Source organism: Nerophis ophidion, linkage group LG06, assembly GCF_033978795.1.
Source record: "Nerophis ophidion isolate RoL-2023_Sa linkage group LG06, RoL_Noph_v1.0, whole genome shotgun sequence".
NCBI lineage: Eukaryota > Metazoa > Chordata > Actinopteri > Syngnathiformes > Syngnathidae > Nerophis > Nerophis ophidion.
In genome coordinates, this window is record NC_084616.1 from 51,137,163 (window position 1) to 51,150,348 (window position 13,186).

The following is a 13,186-nucleotide window of genomic DNA, read 5'->3' on the forward strand; positions in this document are numbered from 1 at the left end:
CTGTACTCTGATTCCTGTCCCTCTCCGATACACCCGACCAGGGAGCTCCCCAGTCGCACAAACTGGGGCCTGTCAGACAAGTATTCAGTGATCCAGGAGACAATGGATGGACTGACACCCATCCTGAGCAACTTGTCACTCCTCAGAATTGGCTGAACGATGTTGAAGGCACTGGAGGAATCAAAGAACATGATCCTCAGAGTGCCCTTCCACCATCAAGGTGAGAGTGAGCATGATGCTGCAGCAGCAGGTAGATAACAGCATCATCCAATCCTACATGGGGCTGATAGGCAAACTGTAGAGGATCTGAAGTTAAAGGGGAACATTATCACAATTTCAAAAGGGTTAAAAACAATAAAAATCAGTTCCCAGGGGCATGTCGTATTTTTTGAAGTTTTTTTCAAAATTTTACCGGTCTCCGAATATCCCTAAAAAAAGCTTTAAAGTGCTTGATTTTCGCTATTTGCGATGCGACTATCCATTTCCCTGTGACGTCATACAGTGCTGCCAATGTAAACAAACAATGGCGAATAGCACAGCAAGATATAGCGACATTACCTCGGATTCAGACTCGGATTTCAGCGGCTTAGGCGATTCAACAGATTACGTATATATTGAAACGGATGGTTGGAGTATGAAAGTATTGAAGAAGAAACTGAAGCCATTGAGCGAATAGCTATTGACGCTATTCATAGCATGGCCGAATAGCTGTGTTAGCATCGCCGGTAAAATGTGCGGACCAAACGATCAGGACTTTCGCATTTTGTGATAATGGAGCAACTTAAATCCGTCAATTGGTAAGTGTTTTTTTCGCATTAAATGTGGGTGGAAGGAAACGTAATATAGTTGCAAATGCATCTGCAGGTTATCCATACATCTCTGTGCCATGTCTGCTTTAGCACCGCCGGTAAATAGCATGTTAGCATCGATTAGCGTAGCATGTTAGCATCAATTAGCTCGCAGTCAACATCAACAAAACTCACCTTTGTGATTTCTGTGACTTTATCGTTGCAAATGCATCTGCAGGTTATCCATACATCTCTGTGCCATTTCTGCTTTAGCACCGCCTGTAAATAGCATGTTAGCATTGATTAGCGTAGCATGTTAGCATCGATTAGCTGGCAGTCACGCCGCGACCAAATATGTCTGATTAGCACATAAGTCAACATTAACAAAACTCACCTTTGTGATTTCGTCGACTTTATCGTTGCAAATGCATCTGCAGGTTATCCATACATCTCTGTGCCATGTCTGTCATCGCCGGTAAAATGTGGAGCCACTCTGGCACATTCAATGGGGGTCTGGCGGCAGACACTTTCGCATCTTCAGGCCAGTGGTGCAACTTGAATCCCTCCCTGTTAGTGTTGTTACACCCTCTGACAACACACCAACGAGGCATGATGTCTCCAATGTTCCAAAAAATAGTTGAAAAAACGGAAAATAACAGAGCTGAAACCCAATGTTTACAATGTGTTGAAAATGAAAATGGCGGCTGTATTACCTCGGCGACGTCACATTCTGACGTCATCCCCTCCAGAGCGATAAACAGAAAGGCGTTAAATTCGCCAAAATTCACCCATTTAGAGTTCGGAAATCGGTTAAAAAAATATATGGTCTTTTTTTTGCACCATTAAGGTATATATTGACGCTTACATAGGTCTGGTGATAATGTTCCCCTTTAAGTTAACATTGATTTTTCACCAGCAACGACCACAAACGCACCCGTTGTCTGCTCATTGTGTGACATTGTAATGAATCCAGGTGGTTGCGGGCTTTGATGAAGACGCGGTAGGTAAGAGGGCAGCCGGTCGGCATTAAATTGACTCAACATCGCCACCTGGTGTTGTGGAGGGTGAATTAGAGTGCATTTGTGTCTGAATTGCATTGCGCTTCCTTGCGAATCTGCAATGTGGATAAAAAGTCACGTAACAGTTTCATAGTTGTAGAATTGATTTTGGTTTTGCACTTGAAAGATTTTGAATTGTACTTGAAGGATATATTTTTGTATTTGAACGATTTTGATTTGTACTAGAAGGATATATTTTTTTATAATGTATTTGTTTCTGATGCATGATGTATTTGTGTGATATGTCCGTTTCTTATTTGCAAAACCAAATGCGTTTGTTTGTGAATCCTATTTTGTATTTGCAGACTTCACTGTGCTTGCTTGTGAATCGTTGGGCGTGAGTGCATGTTGTGTGTATGTGTGGACTTTTGGAAGTAATTTAAAGGCCTACTGAAACCCACTACTACCCACCACACAGTCTGATAGTTTATATTTCAATGATGAAATGCAATTTTAAATTTCCCGGGAGTTTCGTCTTGGAAACGTCGTGTAATGATGACGTGTACGCAAGACGTCACAGGTTTTTAGGAAGTATGAGCGCTGCACACACACACAGCTAAATGTCGTCTGCTTTAACGGCATAATTACACAGTATTTTTTTAGAGAACTGTGTTGCTGAATCTTTTGCAATTTGTTCAATTCATATTGGAGAAGTCAGAGTAGCAAGATGGAGTTGGGAAGCTTTAGCCTTTAGCCACACAAACACACGGTGATTTCTTGTTTAAAATTCCTGGAGGTGAAAATTTACTATGGATCAGAATAATTCGGGCTACCCGAATTAATGCGTCCTGACCTTTTTGAAGGTCACGCAATCCTTGATGACATGTGCGCAAGAGAACATGAAACACGACGAAATGTCAACCAGCAGGTTTCGGTGAGAAAATTGTGGTTAAAAAGTCGCTTCTTACCGGAGACAAGCTGAGCTTGCCCCGTCCATAGCTGCCGTCGACTCCCCTGAGACACTGCGCGTCAAGACACCCGTGGACGTACACCTACGACTATCGGGTACTATTTAACTAACTAAAACACTAGCAACACAGTAGAAAGATAAGGGATTTCCCAGAATTATCCAACTAAATGTGTGTAAAAACATCGGAATTTTTTTTTTAACTTTTTTTTTTCTAGTCCGTCGCTATCAATATCCTCAAACACAAATCTTTCATCCTCGCTCAAAATAATTGGGGAATTGTCGTTTTCTCGGTCCGAATAGCACTTTTTGTTGGAGGCTCCCATTAAAATCAATGGGAATATGTGAGGAGCCCCCACACTTCTGACGTCATCGTCTGCGACCTCCTGTAGAGGCAGGGCTTTTGTCTTAGCACCGAAAGTTGCGAACTTTGTCATGGATGTTCTCTACTAAATCCTCTCAGCAAAAATATGGCAATATCGCGAAATGATCAAGTATGACACATAGAATGGACCTGCTATCCCAGTTTGAATAAGAAAATCTCTTTTCAGTAGGCCTTTAACTTCATATGTTGGGCCTCCAAATTTTGGCTACCCAAATTAATGCATCCTGACCTTTTTGAAGCTCACGCAATCCTTGATGGCATGTGCGCAAGGCTAACTAATTGCTACACAGCCAATGTGAGAATCGCCACTTCTTTAAATATGGCGGTATTAACTCCTCACTCAAATTACTGCTGTATGCTTAAAATCGCTCAGATAAGCCTGTTGCTCACTGGCACATTTTCATTTTGGCCCTAGGCAAAGCCTTTCCATACCATCCAACTGCTGCCACAAATGGATGTTTTCGTGCTAGTTGGGTTTCCGTTTTCACAGATTGGAACGCCCCCTTCTTACATCCAGAATTTCAAAACAGGATCTTTAGTCTGTAAGGGTTGCATCGACCTAACATTAGAACTATTTAGTCCAAGTAAGGAGCTTGTTAGGGTTAGGTTGAAAGAAAAGTAAAATGCCATAGTTATAAAAACACAAAAAAAGAAACCAACAATTGCATACTCACCGACACAATCTCTCATCAAATGTTCCCTCCTAACAAGATAACACAATGTAAAATTGCCAATATGGATGGGAAATTACATCACACTTGGTATGCCTTGAGAAACTATATGCGATTGGTTGATGAAACACTCCGGGAACCCCTATCGGGCCTTCTTGTATCATCACGGAAACACCCAGGCCAAGAATTTGTGGACCCTCGGTGCAGATGCTGCAGGAATACATAAAAGTCTCCAGTTTGCTGCAGCAGTCCAGTCCTTTGATGCCCTCAGTCTCTTTTCTGATAAAATTTGTGGATACCATCTCAAAAACTTGATGCATTAAATGTCCATGGCTAATTCACTCCAAATGTTTGACCTTTGACTTGATGCGGGTGGTAGGGCAGGGCGATATTTTAATATCTCGATATTTTTAGGCCATATCGCGATACACGATCTATATATCTCGATATTTTGCCTAAGCCTTGAATTAACACTTGATACATATAATCACAGCAGCATGATGATTTTATGTGTCTACATTAACACATTCTTCTTCATACTGCATTACTATATACTCATTTTAAACTTTCCTGCAGAGAAGGAAATCACAACTAAGTCAATTGACCAAAACTGTATTTATTAAACAGTTATTAGCAGGTGACTTTTGAAATGATGCTACATATTAGCAGTAATGCTACTTCTGGTAGCAATGCTTGTGCCCCACACTTTACAAATTAAAGTTGTCTATTCGACATATTCCCGCTTGAAGCCGAACCACCTCCAGATGATGGACCCCCTGCTGTTTTTTTTGGGAATTAATTCAATCAATCAATGTTTATTTATATAGCCCTAAATCACAAGAGCCTCAAAGGGCTGCACAAACCACAACGAAATCCTCGGCCCACATAAGGGCAAGGAAAAACTCACCCCAGTGGGACGTCGACAATGATGACTATGAAAAACCTTGGAGAGGAACGCATATGTGGGCAACCCATATGAAACAAATAGCTGTGCAATCGCGCAAATTCTGCCTGTGCATTTGGCGCACTCTGGGTGGAGAGGACCTTAAATAGGTGTTCCTTGTCAAATCTGTGCTTCCCATTTATTTTCCCATTGCTTTAAGTACTTTTGTTCTTACCCGCTTCTGAGGCTGGAATTTTTCCAGCAGTGTAAGAATGTAAAACTTTATATTGAACTTGAAGTTTGGCTGCTGTTTACACCGCACATAATACAATTATTTAAAAAAATGTCAAGAAAACTATCAAATCTATTTGATTGCTTCAATTGAGACACCAACAAACATCCAATGAGATGAGGATAAAGGGACCACAATGTCACTCTGGATTCCTGTCAAAAATCTAAATGCACATCACTGTTTGGTGAGTGCAGCCACAGCGAAAGGGGACCGATTATAGATCTGCCATATTTAAACATTAAAATGTATCTGGACGGTGATCATTGAACAATTTGCCTATTTAATAAAAAATGTATTTAATGTAACGTCTAGCAATTGATTTGATTTACAAAATTTAAAACCAGTGAAGTTGGCATGTTGTGTAATTCATAAATAAAAACAGAATACAATGATTTGCAAATCTTTTTTTTTTTTTACTTACGTTTGTATATTCAATTGTGTAAACAGCAAAGACAGGATACTTAATGTTTGAACTGAGAAACAATTTATTTTTTTTAGCAAATAATCATTAACTTAGAATTTAATGGCAGCAACACATTGCAAAAAAGTTGGCACAGGGGCATTTTTACCACTGTGTTTCATGGCCTTTCCTTTTAACAACATTCAGTAAACGTTTGGGAACGTTTACTGAATGTTTACTTGATTCATTTCCTGGAAAACTAAACAAGGAGCTGTTAAAGACCATTAGGACCATTAGTGCTAAATATTACTAACTTATTACTTATCTCCGGTACTGTACCCCTAGCATTCGAAACAGCAGTTATTTTTCCTCTGCTCAGAAGACCTTATCTTGATTCTGAACTCATGGTAAAACAACAACTGGTGTCCCACCTTCCCTTTATTGTGAAAAGCCTCGAACAAATTGTTGAACAGAAGCTAAATGAACACTTAGCATCTAATAATCTCTGTGATTTTTTTCAGTCTGGTTTCAGAGCAAATCACTCAACAGAGACAGCACTCACAAAAGTGACTAATGATCTTTTGCTAACTATGGATGCTGATGTGTCATCCATGTTGCTGCTACTTGAGCTCAGCACTGCTTTTGATACTGTCGATCAGAAGATGTAAAGTTCAAAAACCGAAATATCTATTACACAAGACAAGAGGAAGGAATCAAGCAGAGACAGAGTTGAACTTTAGTCATTACAAGAGACGCATTGGGCTGTACACTCAGTTACAGTTTCCCCCAACGCTCTAAAGTACAGTACTACGTGCTCCTCTATTTATTTGGGAGGTCCATAGTTAATAAGGGTGTGGGAAAAAATTGATTCGAATTTGAATCGCGATTCTCACGTTGTGCGGTTCAGAATCAATTCTCATTTTTAACAAAATCGATTTTTAAAATGTTTTTTATTTATTTATTTATTTATTTTCTATCAATCCAACAAAACAATACAGAGCAATACCATAACAGTGCAGTCCAATTCCAAAACCAAACCTGACCCAGCAACACTCAGAACTGCAATAAGCAGAGCAATTGAGAGGAGACACACACACGACACAGAACAAACCAAATGTAGTGAAACACAAATGAATATTATCAACAACAGTATCAATATTAGTTATAATTTCAGCATGACAGTGATTAAAAATCCCTCATTGACATTATCATTAGACATTTATAAAATTAAAAAAAAGAACAATAGTGGCACAGTGGCTTACACTTGCATTGCATCTCATAAGTTTGACAACACACTGTGTCCAATATTTTCACAAATATAAAATAATTAATATTTTTGGTTCGTTTAATAGTTCAAACAAATTTATATTACCGCAATTAGTTAATAAAACATTGTCCTTTACAATTATAAAAGCTTTTTTTTTACAAAAATCTACTACACTGTGTCACGGGGGGGTCGCGTCTTTGTGCGGGATCGTTCCTCCAAAGCAACACGTACACTCCGGACGAAAACGTCAAGGTAGGATCTGATTTAATAAATAATACTGTGGAGAGACGCACCCGACGAGCCGACAGTGGGCTGAGAGAGGCAGCGGTCAATCCCTGCATCTTGTGCTGCAGCATAAAAAGGGCGAGGGAGGAATGATTGTGGCAGAAGAAGGAGAAGGAACACCCGACAACAACAACCACGAGACCGACGAACGAGACCCAGAAGACGATGAGCCCCCGCAACAGACGCACACACTGGCCACCAAAAGGTGGGCCGACACAACCAGCAGGAAGAGCCCGTGCACTGGAAAGTGGCGCAACAGATAGGCAAGAGAATGACATGATTATTGAAACAATAAATCAATGTCAAACCTGTTATGATGCGTCCTGCATTGAGTGTGACAGCAACCCACGCACGGATGGCTGGAAGTCCGTCACAGTGGCGCCCGACATGAAAGAAAAGTCGTCGGTGGCGGAGGACGATGACGTCATCTGGGCCCTTGTTGCGAGCTATACTACGCTGCTCAAAAAGAAGCGTCAGGAGACCCAGATTCTGCAGGCGCAGATGGGGGGGAGTGGAAAGGACACCCCTGAAGAAGAAGCCGTGGAAGCCGGCGCCAAGACCCTCCGCCTCGGGGGCGGAGCGGGGCAGGCGGCGGTGGCATCCGCAGGCCACCAGGGCGAGCTGTTGACCAAAAAGAGGGAGGATGAAGGCTCCCGGCCAGACAGTGAGGACCGCAATGGAGAGGAGGCGCCCTCTGCTGAAGAGACAGATGTTCAGCCAGTGGTGCATACAGCCGAAAAGGTGGAAGAGAAAGGACCTGGAGAAATGCAGGACAAGAATGAAGATAAGGAAGAAGTTGAAGATGAAGAAGGTGAAGATGAAGAGGAAGTTGAAAAATCTCACGAAAAGGAAGAAGAAATACTTGGAGAAATGCAAGAAAAGAAAGAAGAATTACTTGGAGAAATGCAAGAAGAGAACGGAGAAGGCAAAGAGGACAAAGAAAAAGTCAAACAAGAAGAATTAACTCAAGAAATTGAGATAGAAGAAATAATTGAAGAATTTGGGGAAAATGATGAAGAAGAACAAGAAGATGAAGAAATTGAGGATGAAGAAGAGGTTGGAAAAGCTCAAGAAATTGAGAAAGAAATACTTGGAGAAATGCAAGAAAAGGAAGAAGAAATACACAAAACATCAAGATATTCTGGCATGGAACAAACGGAGGCGTGGGCTTATAAGACACATGGGGGTAATGGAGAACAGGTGGAAACAATCATGGATCAGGGATGTCATCAGACTGACGACACAAAAGGAAGGGCAAGTGACCTGAAATGAGAGAAGAGTTACTTTACAAACTAAAATGTGAAATTCACAACACAGAAAAAAAACAAGACAAGACATCCCTCACCGCGTGACCTACAGCTACACCTAAAACCCTGTGAGGGACAAGCAGTTGAAAATGGATGGATGTATAGTTCTAAACCCACACACACACACACACACACACACACACACACACACACACACACACACACACACACACACACACACACAAACACACACACACACACACACACACACACACACACGCACACACACTTTTTCACTGTAATGAAAGTTCTCTTCCAAAAAATCAGATTACCGTTAGAATACAGGTATTGTTACATCTCTCATTCTGATCATTCAAATGTGCATAGTTGCCATAATGATAACTTGCCAAATATATTACTTTCTTGTTGGCTTGGTTGCCTATAGTTCATACAGCAGCAATGAATGGGCTGATTAAAAAAATATTTAATAGACCTCTGTTTGTGTTACTCAAAGGGATAATATTTTATTATGTCTATCATCCATATCATCCTGTGTCAAACTCTGGTCTACCAACCTTGTCGCTCTGGTGTTTCTTTTAGTGTTGAACATATGTCACCAGCGGCATATCTTGCAGCAAGTTGAACTCAAATAGTGCTGCCCTAACTTTGTCAATCTCTTCAGTTGTTCTTCGTTGGAATTTTTAAACACTGTGTTGTAAGATTCCGGACAACAAAGGATGAGTCTCTTTCTTAGAGGCCGAATGTTTCAGTGCAGATCTGGTACATGTTGTACTTGAAGTTTCAGCCAAATGGAGAGGAGCTATTCTACATAGTTTCTAATACTGGTTTCCAGTGGGCACAATACACAACTAGATGCAAGCATTACCTTTAACGGAAATCTTATATATGTTGTGTAAAGCTGATTAGTCATGAAAAATAGACATTAAATTAGAGCTTGAAGAGCTGTGGAGATATACACTCCTAAGTGGGTCACAGTAAAAATATCTTCAACAATTATTCATAAGCCCCCGCATTTCTCTAACACACCTCTGCCTTGCAAAAAAGAAGAAACTACCGCAGTGTAGGGAAACAACATGGAAAGCGAGAGATTAGGCAAAATGGGAGACTTGAAAGAAGGAGACATTGGGGGTAAAAAGAGCTAAAAGAAAGTACAGTATATAATTTGCTTTGTTATTTTGCATTGGCTCGTGATGAAACGTGGGTGCAATGTGCAAAAGTACAATGTGCAACATCTGCCAAGCAAACACTTTCTTTGATGCCTGGCAGCAACGCTATTGCTTAAGCGTCATCAGCAAGCCTCCCACCATACACCGACACTGTGCACCGTAGCAGCTGACTGCAAAATGGCTCATTATAACATGTTCCCTACTTTACAAAACACATTTAAAGGGCTCATATTTTAATTTGTTTTCTACATTTTTAATCACTTCCTTGGTCCGCTTAACATGTAACGGTGGTTCTTTGGTCAACATTCGACCTGGATTATGTTTTACAGAAAATCTTCTGAACAGTTTCTGGCCATTTCTTCAGGAGGCGCTGTTTTGTGGGCGGTCTTATTTACGTGACTCCACCTCAACCTTGTGGGAGGAAGCCATGCGCCTGGGGATAGGTTGGCCCTAGTGTGTGAATGTGAGTGTGAATGTTGTCTGTCTATCTGTGTTGGCCCTGCGATGAGGTGGCGACTTGTCCAGGGTATACCCCGCCTTCCGCCCGATTGTAGCTGAGATAGGCGCCAGCGCCCCCCCTCGACCCCAAAAAAGGAATATACGGTAGAAAATGGATGGATGGCACTTCAACCTTGTCTTCTCCCTGTCAGTCATGTTGTACTTTTTAGTGTTTCCATATGGAATCTACTCAATCAATCAATTAAAGTTTGTGTATACATACTCCTCTCTGAGCTGCAACCTTATTGTGGTAGAGGAGTTTGCGTGTCCCAATGATCCTAGGAGCTATGTTGTCCGGGGGCATTAAGCCCCCTGGTAGGGTCTCCCAAGGCAAACAGGTTCTAGGTGAGGGATCAGACAAAGAGCAGCTCGAAGACCTTTATGAAGAAGAACAATCATGGACCCAGATTTCCCTCGCCCGGACGCGGGTCACCGGGGCCCCCCTCTGGAGCCAGGCCCGGAGGTGGGGCACGATGGCGAGCGCCTGGTGGCCGGGCCTGTTCCCATGGGGCCCGGCCGGGCACAGCCCGAAGAGGCAACGTGGGTCACCCCTCCAATGGGCTCACCACCCATAGCAGGGGCCATAGAGGTCGGGTGCAATGTGAGCTGGGCGACAGCCGAAGGCAGGGAACTTTGTGTGTGAATTAGTGAATTATATTTATATCGCGCTTTTTCTCTAGTGACTCAAAGCGCTTTACATAGTGAAACCCAATATCTAAGTTGCATTTAAACCACTTGGCGGTCCGATCCTCGGCTACAGAAGCTAGCTCTTGGGACGTGGAACGTCACGTCACTGGGGGGCGAAAGAGCCTGAGCTAGTGCGCGAAGTCGAGAAATTCCGGCTGGATATAGTCGGACTCACTTCGACGCACAGCAAGGGCTCTGGAACCACTTCTCTCGAGAGGGATTGGACCCTCTTCCACTCTGGCGTTGCCGGCAGTGAGAGGCGACGGGCTGGGGTGGCAATTCTTGTTTCTCCCCGGCTCAAAGCCTGTACGTTGGAGTTCAACCCGGTGGACGAAAGGGTAGCCTCCCTCCGCCTTCGGGCGGGGGGGATGGGTCTTGACTGTTGTTTTTGTTTATGCACCAAACAGCAGTTCAGAGTACCCACCCTTTTTGGGAACACTCGAGGGAGTACTGGAGAGTGCTCCTCCGGGTGATTCAACGCTCACGTTGGCAACGACAGTGAAACCTGGAGAGGCGTGATTGGGAAGAATGGCCGCCCGGATCTGAACCCGAGTGGTGTTTTGTTATTGGACTTTTGTGCTCGTCACAGTTTGTCCATAACAAACACCATGTTCAAACATAAGGGTGTCTATATGTGCACTTGGCACCAGGACACCCTAGGCCGCAGTTCCATGATCGACTTTGTAGTTGTGTCATCGGAATTGCGGCCTCATGTTTTGGACACTCGGGTGAAGAGAGGGGCGGAGCTTTCTACCGATCACCACCTGGTGGTGAGTTGGCTGCGATGGTGGGGGAGGATGCCGGACAGACCTGGGAGGCCCAAACGCATTGTGAGGGTCTGCTGGGAACGTCTGGCAGAGTCTCCTGTCAGACAAAGTTTCAATTCCCACCTCCGGAAGAACTTTGAACATGTCACGAGGGAGGTGCTGGACATTGAGTCTGAGTGGACCATGTTCCGCACCTCTATTGTCGAGGCGGCAGATTGGAACTGTGGCCGCAAGGTAGTTGGTGCCTGTCGGGGCGGCAATCCTAAAACCCCTTGGTGGACACCAGCGGTGAGGGATGCCGTCAAGCTGAAGAAGGAGTCCTATCGGGTCCTTTTGGCTCATAGGACTCCGGAGGCAGTGGATAGGTACCGACAGGCCAAGCGGTGTGCAGCTTCAGCGGTCGCGGAGGCAAAAACTCGGACATGGGAGGAGTTCGGGGAAGCCATGGAAAACGACTTCCGGACGGCTTCGAAGCGATTCTGGACCACCATACGCCGCCTCAGGAAGGGGAAGCAGTGCACTATCAACACCGTGTATGGTGCAGATGGTGTTCTGCTGACCTCAACTGCGGATGTTGTGGATAGGTGGAAGGAATACTTCGAAGACCTCCTCAATCCCACCAACACATCTTCCTATGAGGAAGCAGTGCCTGGGGAATCCGTGGTGGACTCCTATTTCTGGGGCTGAGGTCGCTGAAGTAGTTAAAAAGCTCCTCGGTGGCAAGGCCCCAGGGGTGGACGAGAACCGCCCGGAGTTCCTTAAGGCTCTGGATGCTGTGGGGCTGTCTTGGTTGACAAGACTTTGCAGCATCGCGTGGACATCGGGGGCGGTACCTCTGGATTGGCAGACCGGGGTGGTGGTTCCTCTCTTTAAGAAGGGGGACCGGAGGGTGTGTTCCAACTATCGTGGGATCACACTCCTCAGCCTTCCCGGTAAGGTTTATTCAGGTGTACTGGAGAGGAGGCTACATCGGATAGTCGAACCTCGGATTCAGGAGGAACAGTGTGGTTTTCGTCCTGGTCGTGGAACTGTGGACCAGCTCTATACTCTCGGCAGGGTTCTTGAGGGTGCATGGGAGTTTGCCCAACCAGTCTACATGTGCTTTGTGGACTTGGAGAAGGCATTCGACCGTGTCCCTCGGGAAGTCCTGTGGGGGTGCTCAGAGAGTATGGGGTATCGGACTGTCTTATTGTGGCGGTCCGTTCCCTGTACGATCAGTGCCAGAGCTTGGTCCGCATTGCCGGCAGTAAGTCGAACACATTTCCAGTGAGGGTTGGACTCCGCCAGGGCTGTCCTTTGTCACCGATTCTGTTCATAACTTTTATGGACAGAATTTCTAGGCGCAGTCAAGGCGTTGAGGGGTTCCGGTTTGGTAACCGCAGGATTAGGTCTCTGCTTTTTGCAGATGATGTGGTCCTGATGAGTTCATCTGACCAGGATCTTCAGCTCTCGCTGGATCGGTTCGCAGCCGAGTGTGAAGCGACCGGAATGAGAATCAGCACCTCCAAGTCCGAGTCCATGGTTCTCGCCCGGAAAAGGGTGGAATGCCATCTCCGGGTTGGGGAGGAGACCCTGCCCCAAGTGGAGGAGTTCAAATACCTAGGAGTCTTGTTCACGAGTGAGGGAAGAGTGGATCGTGAGATCGACAGGCGGATCGGTGCGGCATCTTCAGTAATGCGGACGTTGTACCGATCCGTTGTGGTGAAGAAGGAGCTGAGCCGGAAGGCAAAGCTCTCAATTTACCGGTCGATCTACGTTCCCATCCTCACCTATGGTCATGAGCTTTGGGTCATGACCGAACGGATAAGATCACGGGTACAAGCGGCCGAAATGAGTTTCCTCCGCCGTGTGGCGGGTCTCTCCC

The 13,186-nt window shown here is 44.5% G+C and overlaps 1 protein-coding gene across 1 annotated transcript; it reads left to right on the forward strand.

Moving 5' to 3' along the window:
- Nucleotides 1-232: 232 nt before the first annotated feature.
- Nucleotides 233-8,208, forward strand: LOC133554601 (cyclic nucleotide-gated cation channel beta-1-like). The gene is made up of 3 exons (XM_061903542.1): nt 233-250; nt 7,005-7,141; nt 7,278-8,208. Exons 1-3 carry the CDS (start codon nt 233-235, stop codon nt 8,206-8,208), a joined length of 1,086 nt encoding a protein of 361 aa, XP_061759526.1.
- The last annotated feature ends 4,978 nt before the right edge of the window (nt 8,209-13,186 follow it).

Coding starts and splice junctions, on each gene's coding strand:
- LOC133554601 (XM_061903542.1), top strand. Junction 7,142..7,277: donor CACACACTGGCCACCAAAAG/GTGGGCCGACAC, acceptor TGAGTGTGACAG/CAACCCACGCACGGATGGCT.